The sequence below is a fragment of the Haliotis asinina genome, chromosome 3, assembly GCF_037392515.1.
Source record: "Haliotis asinina isolate JCU_RB_2024 chromosome 3, JCU_Hal_asi_v2, whole genome shotgun sequence".
Classification (NCBI taxonomy): Eukaryota; Metazoa; Mollusca; class Gastropoda; order Lepetellida; family Haliotidae; genus Haliotis; species Haliotis asinina.
The window spans coordinates 5,482,172-5,510,097 of record NC_090282.1 but is presented as its reverse complement, the minus strand read 5'-3'; the positions used below and the strand labels follow the sequence as shown (position 1 = coordinate 5,510,097).

Below are 27,926 nucleotides of genomic sequence, written 5' to 3'. Positions count from 1 at the left end.
TTTGATCATGTTTTTCAACCAATCAGATTACAGAACACAGTGACGTTTGGTTTACAATATATTTGAGTCCTCGGTCGAACTTACTTTACTCTCATCCGAGTCCGACACACACGTCACATGAGGCTCTCGATAGGGTAGGGGTGGCTGAACATTTTGCAGAACATTATCAACGTAAAGCTTGCCAACAGCAATGTTTGCACGTTTGCCTTGGCTGCGAGCCTTTCTCAGCTCAGGGAATAGTACCTCACGTCTGTAGTCGCTAACTTCCTCTGGAAATTGCTCACTGATACCATAAGGTTTACCCTTCAGCTCCCGACCACCCCTCTTAACTGCGTCTCGCTCCTTTGTGTGCAGGGATTTTGCGACGATTAGACGTGGTTTTACTACATAAGAAGGGTATCTTGGTGAGCGTTTTCGGCCAATTCTGTGCACTCGTTTGAAATGAATATTGTTACTCTCCATTTTTAGCTCATTTTTTATAAATAGCTTGAGAACTTGCTCACAGTCTTCAAAAGCCTTTTCTGCTCCGTCCTCCCCCTCGTTTAGAGACTCTGGAATTCCTGTAAAGATTAGGTTGTCTCTCATTGTCCTACATCTCAAGTCAATAAAATCTTCTTTTAATCGCAGATGTTCACGTGTGATTTCATACTCTCCCTACGTTCCATCAGAATCTGTATGTCATGTTCCATCTCAGTTCTTGACTTCTTTAATTCATCAAGCCCTCACCCAAAAATGCAGTAGCTGATTCAAGTTCACCCACTTGTTGCTTTAGGGACTCAAAACCTTGAACTTTTAATTCCAGGTCTGCGACTGTTGATTTAATTTCGTTAAGGCTGCTTTCAATCAAATCCAATTTGGAAAGTTTTTGTTCAATCCTATTCAGCTGATCCTGATTTGAATTCGTGCCTCCATTAATGGGGGATGGGTTACATGTAAAGTACGGTACCGTATAATGGCCAGTTGGTGTGGTGAAAACATAGGCGTACTAGCAGACGGAGAGTAAACCGTATCCAGAGACTCACGTACAACTGTGCCTGTACTTTGCACTTGAAGCATTCGTGAGTTTGGTCAATTGATTTGAGTCGTGTCAGTTAACCAGTTAAGGCATATATACTACATGCAGCCGGTGCAACTGGAATTATAGCCATGGGAAAGTCATATTTGTATCAATAAGACATTGGCAAGAAAAGGGCATTATATCCAGGATGGCATTATAACAAGGGGCATCACAGCCAGCGTACACTGCAGGTAAACACAAACGTCATTATCACATTATGTTTCCTTGAGCTCAAGATGCCATACATACCTGCTTCTCAACCGCTGAGGTGTGAAGATATATCCTGATTGGGTAGGTTTTTCTGTGCACATACAGCAAATCTACAGTAAAATCTTCATCATTGATCTGGCTTGGGATCTTTGTTCCGTTAAAGTGTGTCAGGTGATATGTTCATCCATGCTGAAAACCAATGACATTGAACTTAATTCATTTTGATATTTACTGTTTCATAATTTTGCATAAAATATAGTAACATCCCTGTTGTATAATGACTTTTCATATATAACCCATGCTGTCCCGTCATCTACACTTTCAACATCCGCGGGACAGTGCAGTTTTGCTTATGCGATAAGACTTGTGCTTTCTTGTGATCCCTTTTTCTCCCTCAGTATATGAATTCTTGTAAGCCTACAATCGATCTTAAATGTTTATGTCTTCTGGTCTCCTTATAATCGTGACAATGTCTCAGATTACATATGATCCGGATTTTGGAACAATAGCGTTTAACCTAACACGCCGCAATGAGCATTATCTGCTAATCGTTTTAAGACAGGAAAGACATTGTTAAAACGGACATATTGTTAGGAAATGCACAACAGTTTCTATAACAAATGTGCAAGGTGTTGATCATATATTTGAAAAAGGCGTGGTGCATGAGGGTGCATCACAACACGGACGCCCCGGGGCGTTTATGTGAAAACCAAGACAGCAATCATGATTGATAGTTGATACCTATAATGGAATTAAGCCTGACTAAGAAAGTTTAATCAGTGGACAACAGAATGACACGATGTTTAATACTAAAAAATGATGCTTGTTTCAGTCGGCGTATCTCTGAGGTTGCAAACTGTGCAACAGAACGAAATGTTCTTAAATCATGTACCCCCTATTATAAACCCAAACTTGATCATGAACACATACCTCTCAAAAGCTCAGAAAAACGTTTTCCTCTCTTTCAACATCAGCATGGACAAAATGTAGGCAGATAAGCACCTGAACTTGAATAGGTAACCATTGGAATATCTGAGTACTTCATAGACACTTCCAAGGTTAAACTCTTCCAAATAGTGTTTATCTTCCAGTTTAAAGACGAACAAAGTACCCATAATAGGTCCTGACATGATCAAAGTAATCTGTAAGGATAAATCATTCCACAATTTTGTATGTATGTAAGCATGTATGTCTACAAAATCTTTATTGCGGAGATTTAAGCGTACCATTTCTCATAAAAAACGAAAAGGTAACCTTCTCGACCACTTTTCAGGCCAGTAGATTTCGTCTAAGTAAATGAGCAGTTGTGGTTGCTGTCCTGTGCAACACCCTGGACAACTTAAGGCTTTTTTTTGTAAATGAGACTTTGCTTGACTGACAACCATTCTTCCAGCATTACAATAGGGCGCCTTCAGTATAATCAACATCAATTTTGAGCTTCTGTTCTCTCACAAGTATATATAAAAACATATCTGAAATCTACTTTCAACATGTCATTGGTTGAATTTACAACTGTCAAGCGACTGAAGTGAGCGGAGTCAATGTGTTCAATAGCTACAGCTACCATACCTGAACTACACGAAAGTATTGACATTGACATAACTGTACATCATTATTATTCTATGTGACCACCCGAACATCAAGAAAATGGCTATAGGTTCCATTTATTGATGCAAAATTCACAGAAACGTGTTCCGGAAACACAGTGTTCCATCCTGACAAATATAACTTTAACAGTCGAACGCTTTGACACTGTATGTTTTTGCCAAAGCCAAACACAGGAACATTCACTAAAGTGTTGAAAAAAAAAACACTTAAAATCCACTCCAACAAACCAGTTTTATCTACGAGTTTGAAATCAACTGCGGGAAAATGTTTTCTTCAAAACGTTAATAGTTTAACTGGTTTTGAGGTTTCTTAAACACGGTAGGCTGAACAGTACAGTGTGTCCAAATACTACTCACCTTTTAAGAAACTGGTGATGTAACAGTGTATACAAGAAACGTAAAGAATTGATCAAGACAGAAGGTTTTGCATTGCAACAAATCAGCTTCATAAAAAAATATTAACAGATTGAAACCATTGATCTCATACGAGTCAATGACATCGAGGTTATTGTGTCCACAAAAGCTAGCAGCTTGGACAAATTCGAAGTGTGATGCAAAACAGAGAAATCCTTGAGGAAAATCACATGTCTATCACTTTCTTGCAGTGCTTTAGTTTCCCCCTTCAACGTGCTGTGGGTGATTTCTACAATAAAGATTAAACAACGCTGCAGTATGCTGAAGGTGCACGTACTTAACATAAATAAAACCTCCTGAGATTGCATTCATACACAGTAGTATCATATCTAGCCCAAATGGGTAATGTTGTTTACAATGTCCCATTATGATGCAAATATTACACAGTAGAGATGTTTGGTTTTGTTTTTGTACACATTTTTACACATTTCTATTTGTTTTTGTTTGCAAAGAGTGCCAGATACAACACTTATGTTATATGAATACACCGGGGAAGTCCTGCCAGGCCGACATTTTAACCAAATGAACACGCAAACAGGTGCGCCAGACTTGCCGCTGTTTTTCGATATAACTAACGCCAATAATCATTGTTTTGATAGTACGGGGGTGGTGTCAGCTGATGACGAGTTCGCCACTTTCTACATTAAACCATATAGTAATTCAACACTTACTTAATTTACTTTGCAAAAGGATCATGTTAAAATCTGGCATGCTCGTCTTAAGAAGTCTATTTCGAAGGTTCACCCATGTCGGTTTAAATTCTTCGTATTTTAGAGACTGAAGCAAAGGAACAATGAAACCCTCTTTCACCAATACCGTAATGGAGACAAGAGGCCTCCATCGAAGAAGAAATACTGTAATTTGGACACCCGGTTCTTGACTTTTAAGGACAGACCTTAAGCGCCAATCGTATCTTTCCAATGAAGTTCGTGGGGGAAGTTGAGGCATGCTTGCATTTTGCCTGAATAAAAGCATGCCATGCAAATGCAATAAATGTATAAATTTGATGGATTAATTGGAATGTCTGAATGTATTTCATAAATTATGAGACGTGCTTCTGATCCCCAAAGCACTTAAAATCAATGTATTTTATATGTAAATTCCCCAAACTGTATGAAGAAGTGAGTGCTTGTGAATGATACATTATGAATAAATGAACGAACAAGTGTATGAAATGTACATGTCTGTGCTGTGACGTAATGAAAATACATGTTGGAAATAAACCAATCATCTTGACAGGCGTAAATAAGTTTTCCACTCGCACCCCAGGTTCAATCCCCCACTTCCATTGTTTCGCTTATCCTTGTTAAGTTGGCAAGGGTAATATGCTGCGCCAAGACGACTCGCTAGAAGGAGGTAAACTGAAGAAATTAACCCGATTGTCGGCCTGGCAATCCGTCTAATATGCTTGTACATTCAATGTGGTTGGCGGGATGCCCACAGTTTTTAATGCACTTATAACAATAACCTAGCCCCTAGTATCAGTACAAATAGTCAATGAGCATGAAAATAAATGAATATCATGTAGGACATTCACTGTTGAAATACCTACCCGTTTCCCTTTACTTTGCAAATGGCGACGGAGCCTCGCTTTCCGTTTGAACAGATCTAATCTGTAATCTCCTCATCTTACCAGATGCACATATCAACGACAAGCACTGTCGTCGTGGTTCATGCACATGAAGCAGACCTTCTGGGTTAGAGTAGTGAAAAAAGGTCTGCTTCGTGTGAATTTCACCAGAAGTGTTAAGCCAATTTTAATTATGTGTTTCCTGCCAGCTAATCCGGATAATCTGGATGATGCGCATGGGCGATCAGCTCATTAAGCCTTAAGTCTGCCTCTATGTGAGGAATTCAAATTTGATAAATGTGTTTATTTACATTACATTTTATTACATTTACATTAATTCATCATTCATCATACATTTTGACACAATTTAGCACAATTTCAAGTTGCAAAGATGCAGAATCTGCATAGTCCATTAGTGTAATTTCGTTGTTACGGAGACGTAGCTTCAGGTTCTGGAGGGTCTCCTCCATCTTCACACACTTCTTCTGAATTGACTTCATGAAGGTGAGTGCCTCAAAGATGTTGGGATCGGCCTTCTTCACAATCTTAAGACGACTATGATAACCTTCAAGATGAGTGTTGGTTCGTGGTCCCGTGGTGTCGTGGTGGTTCCACTGGTGGGTATGGAGATCCCCCTCTATCCACTGGCTGGTCACATCTTCTGCACGTGTGGTGCATCAGGCATCATCGGGCTTGATGGAACTTTTATTTTGAATAAAGTTGAGAGTTAATCCTGATAACTATTCCTGATTGAACACTATTCAGGGAAATGATTAGCTAATTAGGACATCTCATAGTTAAGCCCCTAAACAAACACCAATCAGTTAAAGAACAGATTAGTGAACATGTTTCATGTGCAAACACCGTCGTCATCGACCTTTCAGACGAGGTAGAAGAAGGGGCAGAACTAAACAAAGACCAATCAAAGTTATCACTGGTGATTCACATCGTTCACCAACCATTCATGGACAAGTAAATCCAGAAAACCTGGTATACATTCTACCTCCAAAGCTATCCCCAAATCCTAAAGTATGCCTGCTAAACATTCGTTCCGAGTGCAACAAGTGTGAGGATACTTCGGATTTGATAACTGACAGGCGCACTGACATACTGGTCCTCACTGAAACATGGCTCCGTCCTTGTGGCGACGAGTCGAAAATAGCAGCCATGACTCCTCCAGGCTACACATGTGAACATAAGCCCCGCCTATCACGTGGTGGGGGTGTGGCAATTATCCTTGCATCTCATTTCAAGGTCAAGGTGCTGAATGTAGAGTCTGTTTCCTCATTTGAAACTCTTGACTTCTTGCTGACAATTGGAAAAACTTCGTAGCCATATATAGACTACCACCATCCAAAAAGAACCACCTCTCATTCTCCCAATTCTTTTTGAAGAGTTTTCATCTCTTATAGACACCAAACGTACAACACGCTCCAGACAAATGGTACTTGGTGATTTTAACATCGATTTCAATTCCGCTCCCTCTAACACGCATGCATAAAAAATGAAGAATCTCCTGGAAACCCTGATTTCGGTCAGTGAACCCACACACCAGAGTGGCCATAACCTTGACTGGGTCATGATGGGTAAGGATGTGCACCTGACCGATGTAAGGGTCAGCGATCTGCAGAGTTCGGATCACTTCCTTGTGACATTCCATCTGGATGTTGACAACCCCCTGCCCTCTGTCCTAAAACTCAGATAGATTGCAGAAATATCAAAGCTATAGATCACCCAGCCTTCACCTCGGACTTGTCTGAATCCAAACTTTTATGTGATCAGCCGACGGAACCAAATGCTCTGTCACATCTGTACAACACTGTCCTCCAGGAGCTACTGGATAAACACGCCCCTCTGAAGAAGAAGCTAGTATCTCAACGTCGTGCTTCATCCTGGACTGTTACCGTTGATGTCATGGCAACCAAGTCAAAACGCTGTAGAGCAGAGAAAGCTTGGAGACGTTCTCGCCTTGAAATCCTCAGGCAGATATATTGCGCTGCCAGGAACCAGGTTACCACGATCATTGCACACGCCAAACATGCACCTCTAAACGTAAAATCGAGGCATGCACATTTGACCCAACAGCACTGCACAAACTGATGTCTCGTCTTTTGGGTAAGGATTCGTCATTCACGTTACCATCGACCCATAGTTCTGATGCCTTGACAGATGTTTTCCTGGACTATTTCACAGACAAGATCTCCAAAGTCCGCTCCTTTTTGTCTGACCCAAGTAACACAATGGATCCAAGTAACACAGTGGTTCAAGTTCTACTTAACTGACAGATATCAGTCTGCTGTCCTATATGACCAGTATTCGCGCAAGACCCATCTCACATGTGGGGTACCCCAGGGGTCGGTCCTCGGACCAGTTCTTTTCTCCCTTTACATCAAGGAACTGGGGTCTATCATAGATACCCACCTGCCCGGTCGCCATCAATATGCTGATGATTCTCAGGTGTACATATTTTCCCCTCCAGACCCTGTGCAATCTACTATCGCTCTCAAGGATCTTGGTCAGTGTTGTGATGAGGTGAGGAGATGGATGCTCAGCAATAAGTTAAAACTCAACAGTGCTAAAACTGACTGCATTCTCGTTGGGAAAGCCAAGCACAGACGTCAGTGTGAGGTAAGTTCTTTCCAGTTTGATGGAACGTCTATCAGTTTCTCTGAGAAAGTCAAAGACCTTGGTGTCATCATATATGCAGATTTGTCACTCAATGATAACATCTCTCATACTGTGCAGGCCTCCTTCACCACTCTCAGGAACATTGGAAATATCAGGCAATACCTCACTAGAAACTCAGCAGCCGCTCATACACTATCTTTTGCTGTCTTGAAATTAGACTATTGCAACAGTCTATTGATCGGTCTATAAATCTGCAGCGTTTGCAGCGAGTTCACAACACCGCTGCTCGGATTGTCACACGTACAAGAAAATACGAACATATCAGGCCTGTTCTCCAGTCACTCCACTGGCTACCAGTTGAACAACAAATTCTCTTCAAAGTCTTATGCATTGTGTTTCGTTGTCTCTCTGGCTCTGCTCCGGTCTACTCTCCAATATCCTCACTCCATATTTGCCTTCTCGATCACTGCGGCCTGATAGTAAAAATCTCCTCAAAGTCCCCAAAGTACGATCAACCTTACATGGAGGCCGAACCTTCTACGACTCTGCCGCTGGAGAATAGAACAATCTTTCTCAGCATCTACGCCTCTGTACTGATTTCTCCCTGTTTAGAAGCAAACTAAAGACATACCTCTACAAATTAGCTTTTCATCAGTGATCCCGAGCAATCTCTCTTGTTTACTTGTATATAGTGACTCTATCATTTTGTGCGCTTTGAGCATGCCACGGACATGGATATATGCGCTATACAAATAACCTGTTATTAATATTATGTTTTACAGATTGAGATAGAAATGCAGCAGAGATAGTTTGTATTGAGTATTTAGACATGTGATAGGGCGGAAGTTTTGGGGATCAGTCAAGTCTCCTTTTTGGGAAGGAGTATTGTAGAACCATGGAGGAACATCACCTGTGTCCACAAGAGAATTAAAACAGTGAAGTAATGGTGTTTGGACACAAGGGAACAGTTTCCAATACCGGTTTCGAATGCCATCAGGCCCTGGAGCTGTATTACATTTGGACTTTTTAATGACACTTTTCAGGCAATCTGGTGAGATGTAACAGACAAACGACCTAGTTACTTTCTCATGCATTGCATGGTCATAATCACTTACCCATGGTGCCTCCAGGTTACATTTGCCGGGTACAGACCACAACTGTTTCCAGAACCTTTCATTGGCATCCACGGGAGGCACTATTATTATTATTATTTTTTACAGATTAGAATGAAAATGCAGCAGAGAGGGTTCGGGTGATCCTGGCACAGTCAGGCTGGTCAAGCTCATCATCAGCTCAGGGCCCTCGCCCCCTCTACACGCAGCCCAGACAGCGAATGGGACTTCTCCCAGGAAACACTGCCTAGTCGAACCCACCAAGAACTTTCCGGAGAATATGGAGGCTCCCCAACACTGCAGCCTTCTGCATTACCCAGATTGTCAGAAGGGCTGTGCTCCCGGTGGAGAACCCGGGCACTCTCCTGATCTGTGCCAAGAGATCAGGAGGTACCAAACCAAGGGCACCGAGAACAATGGGGAGCCTGACGACAGTGTACTTGGGATGCAAGCGAGACATTTCAAAGGCGAGGTCCGCATATTTATCATGCTTTTCCTGAATCTTGCCAATCACATTGCTGTCAAAAGGGACAGAAAATTCAATGATATAAATAATTTCATTGGTTTTATCAAAAAGGACAAGATCAGGTTTGTTGGCTGGAATTCGTCTCAGGCTGTATATTGGCCTATTCCAGAGAAGTTTAAAAGCATCATTTTCCAGGACGCCCTGGACATGTTCAGGGTCATACCATGGATGGACCTCGGAGTCAAAGCCACAGGCATGGCGGAGACGATAATAAAAGCAGCGAGCCATGCCATCATGTCTTTTAAGATATGCTGTTTGTGCCAAGGAAGGGCATCCACTGACAAGGTGTTGGACAGTCTCTGTAAATTGATTGCAAAGACGACATTTCATATTGATATTTTCTTTAAGAATCACATTCTGGCGATTGCGAGTGGGAAGTGACTGGTCCTGAGCAGCAAAAAGGAAGCCCTCAGTTTCACATTTGAGACCAGCCGACTTCATCCAGGCGAAGGAGTCAGCTGGATTGCTGTTCTGTTCCACACACTGCATATACACACGATGCAATGGCTTCTCAGACAGCTTATCCACAAAGGACCGACTCTGGGCAGACTTGGTGAAAGACTTCACCTGGTTTACTCCCATCACTGTACCGTCCAGCAGTACATCGCCATCAACAAAATCAAGATGACAAGAATTTTTATGGATGATCAACTTCTTTATTGCAGGGTAGCGACGTTTCGGTATAGATTCTTATTCCGTTTTCACGCTTGAAAACGGTATAAGAATCTATACCGAAACGCTTGAAAACGGTATAAGAATCTATACCGAAACGTCGCTACCCTGCAATAAAGAAGTTGATCATCCATAAAAATTCTTGTCATCTTTATCTCAGCAACTTCTAGAATGCCTCTCAAACAGTTTATCAACAAAATCAACTTCAAATTTCAAATTGTCTCCAACAACCTTGGCACGCTTAAAGTAGCTGTGGAATTCCTTGCTTTCATCATGAATCTTGACGTGCATCACCAGAGGATCATCTGACAAATAAATATGTGCGAAAGTACACAATAACATTCTGTCATGAAGAGCTTCCACATTAATCAAACCCCGACCTCCAGAATTGATTGGCATATATAAACGATTAAGAGAGGAACGAGGGTGGTGTGCTCTGTTATCAGACATGATCCTTCTGGTCAGGCGGTCAAGATTCTGGATGTCTTGTTTTGTCCAATCAACTACTCCAAAGGAATAGGAGAGGACTGGCACAGCAAAGGTATTGGTGGCTTTGACTTTGTTTCGAGCATTTAGCTCTGAACTCCAGATTTTCTTTAAACGAGATTTATACTCGGCCCGAAGTTTATCTTGAATCTGGGCATTCTGGAGCTTGTCTCGAACTTGCATTCCAAGATAGGTGTAGGCCTGATCTTCCACAAGATGCTCAATAACTCCTCCCCCTTGTAACATGACCGATCCATCATTAGGTACCTTGCCACGTTTCAGATGAAGAGTATTACATTTCTCGAGTCCAAATGTCATGCCAATATCATTAGAGAAGGACTCGACAAGGAGAACCTGTTCTTTCAAATTGGTCTCTCCTTTGGCAAGGAGCTCGATGTCATCCATATAGAGGAGATGAGTCAGATGTGTTGGGGATCTGTGCTGAGGAGGTCCGGGATGGTACCCTTCCTCCCCGTTGAGCAGGAAACTCAAAGGATTTAGAGACAGACAAAAAAGCAATGGACTGAAGGAGTCCCCCTGAAATATTCCCCTTCTGATTTGAATAGATTCCGAAGTCTGCACCTCTCCTTGCGAGTACATCTCAAGTTGAGTCGACCAGCAACTCATTAAAGACTTGAGTAAATCAAGTAGTCGCTCAGGGAGGTCAATACACTGAAGAGACTTCAGAATCCATTCGTGAGGGACAGAGTCGTATGCCTTTTTGTAGTCTATCCAGCACATAGAGAGGTTGCGGTGGTATGTTTTAGCCTCTTCCAAAATCATTTTCTGTACAAGAATTTGATCCTTGCACCCCCAACATCCCTTTCTCGCCCCCTTCTGCTCTCTGTAAATTATCTCATTGGACGAGCAGTAAGATGACACGAGGTTTGTTAAACACCCTGTGAATAGTTTGTATTGAGTAGTTAGACATGTGATAGGGCGGAAGTTTTCGGGATCAGTCAAGTCTCCTTTTTTGGGAAGGAGTATTGTGCGACCTTTGCAGAACCATGGAGGAACATCACCTGTGTCCACAAGAGAGTTAAAACAGTGAAGTAATGGTGTTTGGACACAAGGGAACAGTTTCCAGTACCGGTTTCGAATGCCATCAGGCCCTGGAGCTGTATTAGATTTGGACTTTGTAATGACACTTTTCAGGCAATCTGGTGAGATGTAACAGACAAACGACCTAGTTACTTTCTCATGCATTGCATGGTCATAATCACTTACCCATGGTGCCTCCAGGTTACAGTTGCCGGGTACAGACCACAACTGTTTCCAGAACCTTTCATTGGCAGCCATGGGAGGCCGTTTATCATGCCCACCATCACCACTTGTTTTAAGTTGCCTATAGAATTGTTTTTCATTATTCTTAAACATTTTATTTTGCTTGATGAATTTGTTTCTCTTTTCCCATTTTTTCTTTCTTTCTGTCCAAACTTTTATTTTTGCCTTAAGGGAATCGACAATTTGGAGAAGTACCTTTTCTTTTGTTGTCTTGTATTGTAATTTTAATTTTCTCCAAATTGCCTTTTGTCGTTTAGACATGGGATTCCCTGATGATCGTAATTTCAGGCACAGCTCTATCCAGGAAATATATTTTCTAGTTTCTGTTAATTTCGCTTGAAACCGGTTTTTCCTTGGTTTGTTGTTCTTAGTAGTAGAAGATTTTTCTTTGGAAACTGTGTGAAGTTCCTCCAAAGTTCGCGCGGCAGCATAGACACAGGAATTTATTTCATGTAATGAACAGTCCGCAGAAAGTTTTAGAGAGATAATTTCATTTAGTAAATCAATTTCATTTTTGGGAAAAGACACGTTTAGTTGTTTAATTGGCCTCCGTTTCTCTAAAGGTAAATCACAAATTTCCTCATAAATAGAAGTAAACAAAATGTACACAGGATTTTCGGTAAGGTCTGCAACTGAAGAAGAGGAAGAGTGAGGGTCCAAAATTGCGGGGCCAATTGGCTCTTTCTCGGAAGAGTTTCCACCAGGAAGAGGAAAGAGGTTGACACGGACGTCCATAAGAAGTTTGGGGTCAGCTGCCGTTTGAGCATTTTGCTCTTGCAAAGGTTCCTGACGGGCACCAGTTGTGGGTTGAACTGGCTCACGGGGCATGAGATGTTTTAGCCGCCGGAGTTGATCTCGGAGATTTTGCTCCGTCAGGTAAGCACACATGGGCATGGCATTGTCCCAATGCAGCTTAAGCGACTTGCCATTGATGCGTGGATTATCAGGCCATCCTGTCGCTTTCGCACACTCTAGTAGTGTGGACTTTAGATGGTTTGACCAAGATATTCTTGGTCGGGTTCTGTGCCTTCCCCTGGGACAAGTCCCATCTCCAGTATGGTTTGTGTTACTACCGGAGGAAGGCTGACTGGGCTGCGGAAATGAAAGATGGAGTTTTCCTTGTCTGTCTGTAACCCAGTAAAATACCAGCTTCGGGGGGTCAGCCCTAACTGGGTGATGTACGTTCAGTTCAGGGAATAAAATTCCCCTATCTAGGCCCACCACGAAGAGGCGTACATCATCAGGCCCTTATTATTATTTTATTTTTTTTACAGATTGAGATAGAAATGCAGCAGAGAGGGTTCGGGTGATCCTGGCACAGTCAGGCTGGTCAAGCTCATCATCAGCTCAGGGCCCTCGCCCCCTCTACACGCAGCCCAGACAGCGAATGGGACTTCTCCCAGGAAACACTGCCTAGTCGACCCCACCAAGAACTTTCCGGAGAATATGGAGGCTCCCCAACACTGCAGCCTTCTGCATTACCCAGATTGTCAGAAGGGCTGTGCTCCCGGTGGAGAACCCGGGCACTCTCCTGATCTGTGCCAAGAGATCAGGAGGTACCAAACCAAGGGCACCGAGAACAATGGGGAGCCTGACGACAGTGTACTTGGGATGCAAGCGAGACATTTCAAAGGCGAGGTCCGCATATTTATCATGCTTTTCCTGAATCTTGCCAATCACATTGCTGTCAAAAGGGACAGAAAATTCAATGATATAAATAATTTCATTGGCTTTATCAAAAAGGACAAGATCAGGTTTGTTGGCTGGAATTCGTCTCAGGCTGTATATTGGCCTATTCCAGAGAAGTTTAAAAGCATCATTTTCCAGGACGCCCTGAACATGTTCAGGGTCGTACCATGGATGGACCTCAGAGTCACAGCCACAGGCATGGCGGAGACGATAATAAAAGCAGCGAGCCATGCCATCATGTCTTTTAAGATATGCTGTTTGTGCCAAGGAAGGGCATCCACTGACAAGGTGTTGGACAGTCTCTGTAAATTGATTGCAAAGACGACATTTCATATTGATATTTTCTTTAAGAATCACATTCTGGCGATTGCGAGTGGGAAGTGACTGGTCCTGAGCAGCAAAAAGGAAGCCCTCAGTTTCACATTTGAGACCAGCCGACTTCATCCAGGCGAAGGAGTCGGTTGGATTGCTGTTCTGTTCCACACACTGCATATACACACGATGCAATGGCTTCTCAGACAGCTTCTCCACAAAGGACCGACTCTGGGCAGACTTGGTGAAAGACTTCACCTGGTTTACTCCCATCACTGTACCGTCCAGCAGTACATCGCCATCAACAAAATTATTATTATGTTTTACAGATTAAAAATTGAAATGCAGCAGAGAGGGTTCGGGTGATCCTGGCACAGTCAGGCTGGTCAAGCTCATCATCAGCTCAGGGCCCTCGCCCCCTCTACATGCAGCCCAGACAGCGAATGGGACTTCTCCCAGGAAACACTGCCTAGTCGAACCCACCAAGAACTTTTCGGAGAATATGAAGGCTCCCCAACACTACAGCCTTCTGCATTACCCAGATTGTCAGAAGGGCTGTGCTCCCGGTGGAGAACCCGGGCACTCTCCTCATCTGCGCCAAGAGATCAGGAGGTACCAAACCAAGGGCACCGAGAACAATGGGGAGCCTGACGACAGTGTACTTGGGATGCAAGCGAGACATTTCAAAGGCGAGGTCCGCATATTTATCATGCTTTTCCTGAATCTTGCCAATCACATTGCTGTCAAAAGGGACAGAAAATTCAATGATATAAATAATTTCATTGGCTTTATCAAAAAGGACAAGATCAGGTTTGTTGGCTGGAATTCGTCTCAGGCTGTATATTGGCCTATTCCAGAGAAGTTTGTAGTTGTCATTTTCCAGGACGCCCTGGACATGTTCAGCGTCGTACCATGGATGGACCTCGGAGTCAAAGCCACAGGCATGGCGGAGACGATAATAAAAGCAGCGAGCCATGCCATCATGTCTTTTAAGATATGCTGTTTGTGCCAAGGAAGGGCATCCACTAACAAGGTGTTGGACAGTCTCTGTAAATTGATTGCAAAGACGACATTTCATATTGATATTTTCTTTAAGAATCACATTCTGGCGATTGCGAGTGGGAAGTGACTGGTCCTGAGCAGCAAAAAGGAAGCCCTCAGTTTCACATTTGAGACCAGCCGACTTCATCCAGGCGAAGGAGTCGGTTGGATTGCTGTTCTGTTCCACACACTGCATATACACACGATGCAATGGCTTCTCAGACAGCTTCTCCATAAAGGACCGACTCTGGGCAGACTTGGTGAAAGACTTCACCTGGTTTACTCCCATCACTGTACCGTCCAGCAGTACATCGCCATCAACAAAATCAACTTCAAATTTCAAATTGTGTCCAACAACCTTGGCACGCTTAAAGTAGCTGTGGAATTCCTTGCTTTCATCATGAATCTTGACGTGCATCACCAGAGGATCATCTGACAAATAAATATGTGCAAAAGTACACAATAACATTCTGTCATGAAGAGCTTCCACATTAATCAAACCCCGTCCTCCAGAATTGATTGGCATATATAAACGATTAAGAGAGGAGCGAGGGTGGTGTGCTCTGTTATCAGACATGATCCTTCTGGTCAGGCGGTCAAGATTCTGGATGTCTTGTTTTGTCCAATCAACTACTCCAAAGGAATAGGAGAGGACTGGCACAGCAAAGGTATTGGTGGCTTTGACTTTGTTTCGAGCATTTAGCTCTGAACTCCAGATTTTCTTTAAACGAGATTTATACTCGGCCCGAAGTTTATCTTGAATCAGGGCATTCTGGAGCTTGTCTCGAACTTGCATTCCAAGATAGGTGTAGGCCTGATCTTCCACAAGATGCTCAATAACTCCTCCCCCTTGTAACTTGACCGATCCATCACTAGTTACCTTGCCACGTTTCAGATGAAGAGTATTACATTTGTCGAGTCCAAATGTCATGCCAATATCATTAGAGAAGGACTCGACAAGGAGAACCTGTTCTTTCAAATTGGTCTCTCCTTTGGCAAGGAGCTCGATGTCATCCATATAGAGGAGATGAGTGAGAGGTGTTGGGGATCTGTGCTGAGGAGGTCCGGGATGGTACCCTTCCTCCCCGTTGAGCAGGAAACTCAAAGGATTTAGAGACAGACAAAAGAGCAATGGACTGAAGGAGTCCCCCTGAAATATTCCCCTTCTGATTTGAATAGATTCCGAAGTCTGCACCTCTCCTTGCGAGTACATCTCAAGTTGAGTCGACCAGCAACTCATTAAAGACTTGAGTAAATCAAGTAGTCGCTCAGGGAGGTCAATACACTGAAGAGACTTCAGAATCCATTCGTGAGGGACAGAGTCGTATGCCTTTTTGTAGTCTATCCAGCACATGGAGAGGTTGCGGTGGTATGTTTTAGCCTCTTCCAAAATCATTTTCTGTACAAGAAGTTGATCCTTGCACCCCCAACATCCCTTTCTCGCCCCCTTCTGCTCTCTGTAAATTATCTCATTGGAAGAGCAGTAACATGACACGAGGTTTGACAAACACCCTGTGAATAATTTATATTGAGTATTTAGACATGTGATAGGGCGGAAGTTTTTGGGATCCGTCAAGTCTCCTTTTTTGGGAAGGAGTATTGTGCGACCTTTGCAGAACCATGGAGGAACATCACCTGTATCCACAAGAGAATTGAAACAGTGAAGGAGTGGTGCTTGGACACAGGGAAACAGTTTCCAATACCGGTTTCGAATGCCATCAGGCCCTGGAGCTGTATTAGATTTGGACTTTTTAATGACACTTTTCAGGCAATCTGGTGAGATGTAACAGACAAACGACCTAGTTACTTTCTCATGCATTGCATGGTCATAATCACTGACCCATGGTGCCTCCAGGTTACAGTTGCCGGGTACAGACCACAACTGTTTCCAGAACCTTTCATTGGCAGCCATGGGAGGCCGTTTATCATGCTCACCATCACCACTTGTTTTAAGTTGCCTATAGAATTGCTTTTCATTATTTTTGAAAAGTTTATTTTGTTTGATAAATTTGTTTCTCTTTTCCCATTTTTTCTTTCTTTCAGTCCAAATTTTTATTTTTGCCTTAAGGGAATCGACAATTTGGAGAAGTACCTTTTCTTTTGTTGTTTTGTACTGTAATTTTAATTTTCTCCAAATTGCCTTTTGTCGTTTAGACATGGGATTCCCTGATGATCTTAGTTTCAGGCACAGCTCTATCCAGGAAATATATTTTCTAGTCTCTGTTAATTTTACTTGAAACCGGTTTTTTCTTGGTTTATTGTTAGTAGTATTAGAAGACTTTTCTTTGGAAACTGTGTGAAGTTCCTCCAAGGTTCGAGCGGCAGCATAGATACAACAATTTACTTCATGTAATGAACAGTCCACAGGAAGTTTTAAAGAGATAATTTCATTAAGTAAATCAATTTCATTTTTGGGAAAAGACATGTTAAGTTGTTTAATTGGCCTCCGTTTCTCTAAAGGTAAATCACAAATTTCCTCATAAATAGAAGTAAACAAAATATAAACAGGATTTTCGGTAAGGTCTGCAACTGAAGAAGAGGAAGAGTGAGGGTCCAAAATTTCGGGGCCAACTGGCTCTTTCTCGGAAGAGTTTCCACCAGGAAGAGGAAAGAGGTTGACGCGGACGTCCATAAGAAGTTTGGGGTCTGCTGCCACTTGAGCATTTTGCTCTTGCAAAGGTTCCTGACGGGCACCAGTTGTGGGTTGAACTGGCTCACGGGGCATAAGATGTTTTAGCCGCCGGAGTTGATCTCGGAGATTTTGCTCCGTCAGGTAAGCATACATGGGCATGGCATTGTCCCAATGCAGCTTAAGCGACTTGCCGTTAATTCGTGGATTTTCAGGCCATCCAGTCGCTTTCGCACACTCTAGTAGTGTGGATTTTAGATGTTGTGACCAAGATATTCTTGGTCGGGTTCTGTGCCTTCCCCTGGGGCAAGTCCCATCTCCAGTGTGGTTGGTGTCACTACCGGAGGAAGGCTGACTGGGCTGCGGAGTTGTAAGATGTTTTTCTCCTTGTTTGTCTGTAACCCAGTAAAAACCAGCTTCGGGGGGTCAGCCCTAACTGGGTGATGTACGTTCAGTTCAGGGAATAAAATTCCCCTATCTAGGCCCACCACGGAGAGGCGTACATCATCAGGCCCTTATTATTATGTTTTACAGATTAAAAATTGAAATGCAGCAGAGAGGGTTCGGGTGATCCTGGCACAGTCAGGCTGGTCAAGCTCATCATCAGCTCAGGGCCCTCGCCCCCTCTACACGCAGCCCAGACAGCGAATGGGACTTCTCCCAGGAAACACTGCCTAGTCGAACCCACCAAGAACTTTTCGGAGAATATGGAGGCTCCCCAACACTGCAGCCTTCTGCATTACCCAGATTGTCAGAAGGACTGTGCTCCCGGTGGAGAACCCGGGCACTCTCCTGATCTGTGCCAAGAGATCAGGAGGTACCAAACCAAGGGCACCGAGAACAATGGGGAGCCTGACGACAGTGTACTTGGGATGCAAGCGAGACATTTCAAAGGCGAGGTCCGCATATTTATCATGCTTTTCCTGAATCTTGCCAATCACATTGCTGTCAAAAGGGACAGAAAATTCAATTATTATTATTATTATTATTATTATTATTATTATTCAGTCAAGAATTATGCAACGTGCGGTTTCCAAATGGAACCGTGTATTGTACAGTAAACTCAAGGGTAAGATATCGGTTACTTCATAAGTCTACATGTTACTGTTTTCTTTTGAAAACGTAAGTCACTATACCCGCCGCAATTTGTGAAGAGTGACAAGAAGCGAAAACCAACACCGTTCCATATTCATATGAAATGTGAGTAACTGCACGAAGGTCTCACGTGACCTCCCCCGTGACTCGTATGTCTGCAGCTCTCTGTTTGGTTTAGGGCTTCCATTTATTCAGTGATTCAAGAGGTTTAAGTTGAAATCCTGTGCTGGGTACAACCAGTCTGACCATGGGACAGGTGATACGTGGGACAGTCACTCCTATTCAGATGCACGTTTGTCTGACACCTGTGATTTGAAATGAAGCACGCACTTGGTGATTTTAAATCCGACATCCTTTACGACTTCGTTACGATTTCGATGATTAATCAGAACCTTATCATGCCAAGCTGAGGATCAGCACCCAAAAGGATGACGTCCACGAAGGAAGCTAATTTTGACAGAATCTTTGACGCATTAGGATGGAGGGGAAGATATCAAATGATTCAAATCATTTTTGCCTCACTGTTCTTACTGCCATTCGCAGTCAATACGATGAGCATCATATTCGTAGGTAAGTCCCTATTTCACGAGGTCAACAGTTAAAAAGACGGGGGGAGAGAAAAGTGGTTAAAACGTTTGCTCGTCACACCGAAAATCCGCGAAAATGTGTGAAGCCCATTTCTCGTTTCCGCCTTGATATTGCTTGAATATTGCTAAAAGCGCGTATAACTAAGTTCGTTACATAACCATATCTTTTTCAATCTATGTATTTTGTCAGAGAAATCATCTCAAAGCGCTAAATGATCAATAACCAATCGAGCTAAGTTCAGTACACATCACACCGGATTTTAAGGCAAAATTTCAAAATGTTCCCCACATACGATTCATTTACATTATGGACATGTTATTGTATAGTTTAATTAATTTGAATCATTAGAAATAAATTATGCTGCAATTTGATCTCTTTTTAGTGGAATGTACCCTAAATTGACTGAACTATCGAAATACGTGCATTTAGGATTACAAACATAAGGACCGGGTAGCATCAACAATTGTAAAATAGAAAAGAGAGCTTAACCTTTATCGTTTTGTATACATACATGTATGTCATTCCAACGACAGTACCAAACATAAGGGCATGTAACAGGTATCATTGTCCTCCAGGAATCCATGTCCCGAGCCACTGTAACGTTCTCAAGAATGAAACATCTGTTGTCGAAAGTCTCGGGTTTCAAGCAAACATCTCCGACTTGAACATCACATACCATGAATGTGGAATCAGCATAACGTCATTCGGACATTCGGAAGAACTTCCTTGTGTAGAAGGTCGTCAGTACGAACACCAACGGAAGCTCTCCCTTGTTTCTGAGGTAGGAGAACTACAAAGGACAAATTATAAATCATCTATCATCTTCTAGTATCGAAAAACTCAGAAATAAAACACGATTCAGCCCAGGCGTTTCTCTATCATGTCCTTCATGTGTCTTCTGCAAATGTTAGGGAGCCCCTACTGAAACAGTGGAAAGACCACTGTTGAGACACAGATGTAAATCAGTCTTTGGAACCAATATGTGATTGCACATCAGAATTTTTGAAGCTTTGACACCAAAACTGGAACATTTGACAGCGTAGAGTTTTAAAAACTTGACGTCATTACCTACTGTCTTTTACGTCGATTTTGTTACTGTGGATCTTTGCTTATAGATCTAAGTATAACAATATGCTGCGGTTACCGGGTCTCTTTATTTCTACGTACAGCAATGAGTTAAGCGGGGAATTGGTTGTCTCACTGATACTAGTTCATCAAGGAACAAGAAGCTTAAGTTAAACCAAATTCTCTTGTTTTGAAATCATAACACTTTAATTATATTCTGCCGAAGTCTAACCAAACACACTCTTGTGTATATCTGAACACAGAGCATATCAGTCTTCGTCTTTCTGCTGGTAAGAACTAGAACTTTCTAGTTTTCCCCCTACTCTCTTTTTTTCTTAAGAAAACAGGTCTATATCCACAGAAAAGAACTGGTGTCTTCTGATTTCAGTGGGACCTCGTCTGTGAAAGGGAAAGTCTTGGGGACCTTCTTCAGACGCTCTTAATATTCGGTATGGGTATTGGTTCGGTCTTGTTCACATTGCTATCGGACATGTATGGACGCAAGTTCTCCAACATACTGGCTGGACTTTCTTTCTTTGCAACCAGCACTGCTATGTCATTTGCACCAACATATACTGCTTTCGCCGTCATGAAGGTTATACAAGGGGCAACGTTGGTGGTAGTGTATATACATAATACTATCAAGTTGTATAAATGCGTTGATTATTTGTCTGTGTTAATCCTTCGCTTGTTCAAATCATATGCTGGAATTTAATTATTAACTAAAATATTACTGTCAGCGGTATTTTAGAGGTTTATGATTGTAACGATAAAAATAATCACTTATAGTGGGTGATTTTGCTTTAAAGTAGTCTTCAGTGTATGGTGTACTTCTCACAACTATTGTGTTCAACCTTTATGTAACTTCTTGCAGTTGTAGATTACATGTGACATGATCTTCATTCTAGGGAGCTAGTTTAACGTCGTCTACAATCAGTCTGGAAATCATTCCAGCCAGGCACCGATCCAAGGTTGGGTTCATAAGAAATCTTTTCTTGTCGCTGTCGGTTGTGATCTACGCAGTGGTAGCCTACGTGATGAGAGATCTCAACTGGAGGTATCACCAGTTGATTGTGGGCGTCATAGCAGGCTACTATATATTTTCACCATGGTGGGTTTGAATCATACCTGTAAATAATTTACACAATGACCATTTTCTTTGAAAGTTGTTTGTGTATGCTGCAGTTAAGCGCAATACATAAAACCATCTAACACTTTGTGGGCACTCTTGCAAACGTGTTTGTCTCGATGCCAACAACATGTACACGATGTTTCAGTTCGGCCAACCGCATGTGTTTAGTCATTATTATTTTCTGAAGCCTAGACGCTGGCAGTGTATTCTACTGTTTTCGCTGTATTAATTGATACAGTATACAGCATGATTACTGTGCCGACATGAGAACGACTGTGGGACTAAACGTAATGTCAGTTTGATAACCGAGCATTGACTGCTTACCTCTTTACAGGGTAATGGACGAATCCTCAAGATGGTTGGCAGCAAAGAAGAAATACAGTATCATAGAACGGAATTTGAAGAAGGCCAGCCTAATGAATCATAAAGACGCAAACCATATCATAACGCTGTTCAGAGAAAAAGTAAAAGAACCAAACGCTCCTCAACAAAACGCTCTCTTGTCGTCAGACACTCACTTGGATCAAAATGAACACAGTCAGGGTGTTTCAAAACCTGAGAGAAAAGAAGAAAGACCGTTCCTGCAGATATTCAAAGACAGACAAATACGCACTTTAACAGCAATCCTGTGCTTTATATGGTAAATAAATATATATGCTTGCATCGACAATAAGCACCCTTATCTTTTTCTGAGAATTATTTTTTGTAAATACCTTGTAAACGTGTGTGGTAAGAAAAAGATAACCGGACCGAAGTAAAATAAGTATTCTAAATACCACTATCCTTTTACCGTGAGGTTGCTTTAATATCATTCCTTTATCAGATTTCATTTTGTGATTAGGGTGACAGACAATTTAACATACCACGGACTTAGTCTGAACGCCACACAGTTCCACAGTGACAAATACATCGCCTTCGGTCTGAGTGGTGTCACAGAGGTGTTTGGCGCGGTCGCCTTCCGGCTCACAGTCGACAGGTAGTGATACTTTCAAATGTGGACTATTGGTTTGTTGCATGATTCAGATCGTAACTGGATCAAACTTACGATACAAGTATTTATACAGATTGTACCACCGGATGTCGCCGGATGCAACACTATTACCACATAATCCTTCTTTGCCATCGGCTCAGGGCTCGAGGTTAACCTCGTCCTAAGTAACAATCGTTGTGACGAGGGTGGTTCATTACGTATCAATGTTTGTATATTTCTGTGTAGATTCGGAAGAAAGAAAACATGTTTGGTCTGTCATCTGATATCAGCAGTGTCGCTGATAGCATCGGTCATATTCCACCACTTCACGGGTTAGTCTCGCTGTTGCTTTATTTCACAAACTTACATTCATAAGCCAAGGCTATGTAGCCATAATCTGCCTGGTCACTGAGCTAAATGTCTAAAATATTTATTTCCCTGAATGAAAATACACTGGATGTCCTTGGTCGTTTGTCTGCTATTCATCTACGTCCTTTCTCACTGCCATGATGGTACCAACGATGACAGGATGTATCCTAATGTTAACAGTATCTTTCAGTTGCGGTACCAACCCTCAGCGTGGCTGTCAGTGCATTTTCGCTGATTGGAAAATTTGGAGCTGCGACATCATTCAATGTGCTGTACCTGTATACTCCAGAAATATTTCCGACTACAATACGGTAAGAAAGATCAGAATTACAAATTACTCTACAATAAGTATGACCTATTTCGTGAAGTAGATAAATCATCTAAATGTCGTTGTACCCAGACATCGCCATTGAAAGAATGAATGCTGGAGACTACCAATATTCTGTTGTGCGAAGACTGAATGTTAGTCTGAGCAAGATATCATGGATTGCAGCTTGTTGCAGCCAAACAGGTATAACAAATGACCGTCCTCGTACAGACAGACCTCGAGTTACCACTGCGACCCAAGGTCGGTACATCCGGGAACTGCAGTTGCATGATCGTACTGACATGGTTGAGAGCACAGCAGCCAGGGTGTCTGGACGTCTGAGGATATCCGGTCAAACTGTACGGAACAGGTGGAAAGAGATTGTTCTGAGAGCCTGGAACCCGACGTCGGGGTCGTGATACGACGTCACAATCGCGCTCAACGTCTCCGTTATCTAAATGCATCCACCTGGTTGTATAGACATTGCCTTTTTGTACACTGGTGTAAATTTTCATGTTCTAAAGTTTACTTGTAGACGAGTTATACATGTTTGAAAATACAACATTTTCGCAACAGATTTCTCTTCTATGCGTTTTTCATAATATATATCCAAATACAGAACATCCCTTGTACAATTCTGACTATATCGTGAACGTGTGTTATGAATCGGTGTGAAAATAGTGATGATAACAGGTGTTCGCGAGTGAGCTAATTGCGCACCACTGCTGACACTCATCAAAAACATTTGCAAAATATTTATCTGATAAAGAAAACACGGTTTGACTAATTAAAATAGGGATTTGAAGCTGACATCATTGCTGTCACTCATACGTCGGATTTGTAAATGCTTTGTAAACATTTTCAACCTTTGTTCTGAACAAGAGTTATATGACGCTTTTTGAAGTCTAATTTGAAAAGCATGCTTGAGTTTCCTCCAAATATTGTGAAATAAGCAAGGATAAGGCGGGAATGGTAGGAATATTACTTGACATGACCGGGAACCTGAAAGTTTATTGTTGGATCAGTGTTTTCCGAAGAAACTTTGATAAAATGAAAATAAAAGCTCTGCTTTCTTTGTGTATTTTTCAGGAATGTTGGGTTTGGTCTTGGATCCCTTGCAGGAAGAGTGGGTGGACTATTTGCTCCCTTTACTAGGATGCTGGTGAGACTTCTACTAACAGTTTCTTTTATTTTACCATATGACATGTGTGTATTTGCGACATGCTCTCGAACCCAATACTGTACGTATCATAACATTTGATTGCCGAGAATGTATTTTGTAAATATCTACTCATTATATTATAATCAATAAGAAATACCCACAGAACGTAATACATGTTCGATCTATCAAACACTAATTGCTTGTAGTATGTTCTGGAGGCCAACATTATTGTAACCCTTTCTATGCAAAATCAACAATAGCGTAGTGTGTGTACTGAACGAGTTCATTTCACAGCCAGACAACCAGATATTATCCTTACACATGATCACATCTGTATGATCGCACTACACAAATACACTAACAAATATTTGCACATTCGTTATGAAATTACGACAAACTAAAATTAAAACAGACATATACATCTAAACATATATACATGATTATTTAGATACCTTTTGACATTTATCAATCCTATTTTACTTATAACACACAGCCTTCTCTGCTTAGACCAATTTTTCAGTTTACTGTTGATATGTTTCACAATTCTCTTGTATGTTTAGTCAAATCAGCTTTTGGAATAAATGTATTACGAATACGGAAAGGCTTGTGCTGCTTACATTTGTATCTTCTATCGTCGCCATTACAGATTAAGATACAATAAAATATATGCAACAAAGAGGGGTTGGATGATCCTGGCAGAGACAGGCTGGTAAGGCTGATAAACAACCCAGGGCCCTTGATGCCTTTACACCCTGATAGCGAATGGGACTTTCCCGCGTGTCGCTACCCACTGGAATCCAGCGAGAACGTTTCAAGTGTAAAGTGTAAACTCTCCAACTCACAGAGAGGATGTCTTCTTACGTTAGGAAGTGCCAAAGTAATTGGCACCAGGGGCAATGACGGGAACAAGGGAAGACAAGATGGTGTTTGCGATGCAAGAATGATATACCATACGCGAGGCCCGCAATTTCGATCTTGTTTCTCCTAACTATTTTCGATAAATTTATGTCAAGACTTCATTTGTGTCTTATCGGTATGGTCTGACTTTAATATGAAATTGTAAATTCACTAATCATTAAATAGTGTTCCATTTATGATGCATGTCAGTAAGGGACTCCACAACGTTTTCGGGCTCTTTAAGAAATAATTAATTTCAATGACATTTATCAATTTCGTATCTTAGTATTTTGTTTCAGAGATGCGTTGCACAGTGCTTCAGTTATATCATCGTATTATGTTCACAAAGAATATATATTTCTAACGACAGTACCGAAAATATCCGTGGGCACCTGGCACAGTGTTCGGCTCCTGCTGCATCATGGTGGCGTTCCTGGTTCGACTTCTGCCAGAAACGAACAAACACGAACTGCCGCAGACTGTCCCTGAAATGAAGCAGTGGTTGAACCAGCAACGGGAATCCCAGAAGAAGAAACAGAGGAAGAGCACTATCGCAGAAAATGCTGCTGGTAGATTCGTTTGTAGTGATAATGATAATAATTAAAGCGCCCACAAACGGAATGTAGGGCTGGGACGGATAGCCTGTATAGTCGGGACGGATGGGTAATGAATTGGACCTAGGTACCCGTCTCAATACCCGGACCCGTTAAGATCATGTGACTAATGGATTAAACAATGTATGTGCTATTCTTTCATGATTAAAATATTGTATTGTCTCTGAAAATGTAGACATAATTTACAGTTACTTCTTTTGAATATAATACATGGTTAAGATATTGAAAAATCCAAACTCTAGCTTCCGAGCTGAAGAATATATTACCATTTCTTGGGAATTTGATCCCAGGAATCAGGCTAATGGGTATCCGGGTCGTGTGGGGTAATAGGGGTGAGTTACCTCGCTGAACGATGTGAACACAATGGGTGCACCATCTACTGTAAAGATCCCTGTCCTCAAATACTATATGACTTAATCAAAGCAGACTTAAGGTTTCACACTTATCTAAGATTCATGTAATTACTTAAACACGTGTTATTACACGATGCCATTTAGAAAGTGGTCAAATGCAACATATGTCATATTTGAGATTTCACTTTCTTAGTAAAGTACAAATTCTAGTACTTTTTCGATTGAGTCCCTTTCGGGATTCGAACCCGCACCCTCAGAGTCAGGCACCTAATCGCCAGGACATAAAATCATCCATCCAGACTGGAAGTGTGCTGGCGATTAGGTGCCTGACTCTGAGGGTGCGGGTTCGAATCCCGAATGGGACTCAACCGAAAAAGTACTAGAATTTGTACTTTACTAAGAAAGTGAAATCCCAAATATGACATATGCTAAACACGTGGTATAATACGTAAGCAAGTGTGCTCGGCTCCTGCTGCAACATGGCGGTTATCCAGGGTAGCATATGCCAGAACCGAGGACGAACTGCCGCAGACAGTTACTGACTGACATGAAGGGGTGACTAAACCAGAAAAGGGAATCACAGAAGACACAGCGCCTCCAAAAAAAAAATGTTGTTGACGTATTTATGAAACTCACTGTGGTGTTGAGTGCTCCAGAATATGTCACGCAAATATTCATTTCATATGAACACATTAATTTCAACTAAGCAAAACACTATTTACACTATTTACAGTTAATCAAAATTGAATAAGAATTCAACAGTATGACAAAACATTCCTATTCGTCACTAATACACACTCATGTGAGTCAGAATGTTGGATATATACTCGTTATAAATTTTACTCTGCATAGAGTATTTGGTATTAGCTTGCATCTTAAAAGTGTCTGCGCGAATATTGATGGTACCGTCACTACCGCTGTCTTTACTACCGTAATGAACGCATTTATGTTGTATTATCACTGTTGTTTCAGTAGGCGCGGTAGGGGCAGTCTGATGTTAAAGTTCACATGCAAACAAAAAATCAAACATACTTAAAACATAATTATCACTTGTTCATGACATATAATATGCATTGCAGGTTATGAAAACTAACCCAAATAAACAAAATTATAAGCGTACAATCGCAAATCAAAACTGCAATATTTTGCACGTGGGTCTAATACGCACGAAACGAAGAACTCGAGATTCCGAACCCAGTCAAGTCGTTGGGTGTGCACTCATGTGTAACGAAATCTATTCATTGGCTCGCTCATTTGCCGATACTCTTAGCCGGCTCTCTGTTTATGTCGTATAGGTCCCATACGTGTTTCAAACTGCATGTGGTCAGTGATTGATGTTATGCATTGCATGTTGTCATGAGCAGACAGGCAGACAGACATATAGGGGTTCATAAACCAGTCACTGAGTTCTATCTGTGACAGAAGCTTTTTCTCACAATCAAAATGGTTTATTTTAGGTAACGAGCAGATTATTTATTTGTATACACAACCAAGATGAGACTACTGCTCACGTCCTCATACTCCTGGCTTGCATACTATTTCAAGCTCCTCTAATCTAATCAACTTTTTTTCAACTTTATAGGTTGAATTGGCAGTTCTGATTATTTGTTTCAATAAGTGCATACAGAAAGGTATCAGAATCTGCAAACTTGTGTTTTACGTTGCATGTGACTTTCAAAGCGTCCGGACGTCACGCCGAAGAACTGGGTTCGATTTCAACATGGGTGCACTATATGAAGCCCAATTCTGGTGTCCGCCTCCGCGATATTGCTCGAATATTGCTAAAAGCGGCGTAAAACTAAAACACACTCACTTATGCAACTACCAATGTCATTTATTTGTAGTGATTTGTATGTTTAGTTAATTTAGAATACAGTTATAATTATGTCACATCTCGTGTTTGTTTGTTTGTTTTAAACCGTAATTCCTTTATGGACTGACTTCAGTTAACTTTTAGGAAGGACAAGTAACAACAGATAATAGATACACATACATGACCACTGTTCAAACAACTACATACATTGCAACATGTCATAGCTGGGATAACACTTTCTTAGTAAAGTTCAAATGTTAGTACTTTTGGGGTTGAGTTCCATTCGGGATTCGAACCCGCACCCTCAGAGTCAGGCACCTAATC

General features: G+C 41.8%; 1 protein-coding gene across 1 annotated transcript; it reads left to right on the top strand.

Moving 5' to 3' along the window:
- The first annotated feature begins 6,362 nt into the window (after positions 1-6,362).
- On the top strand, positions 6,363-26,882 carry LOC137277280 (solute carrier family 22 member 6-like). Its single transcript, XM_067808939.1, has 13 exons — positions 6,363-6,467; positions 6,641-6,794; positions 7,338-7,475; positions 19,496-19,701; positions 20,374-20,604; positions 20,894-21,096; positions 21,452-21,757; positions 21,959-22,093; positions 22,334-22,419; positions 22,647-22,767; positions 23,853-23,925; positions 25,193-25,391; positions 26,869-26,882. The coding sequence occupies exons 1-13, from the start codon at positions 6,363-6,365 to the stop codon at positions 26,880-26,882; spliced, it is 1,971 nt and encodes a 656-aa protein (XP_067665040.1).
- The last annotated feature ends 1,044 nt before the right edge of the window (positions 26,883-27,926 follow it).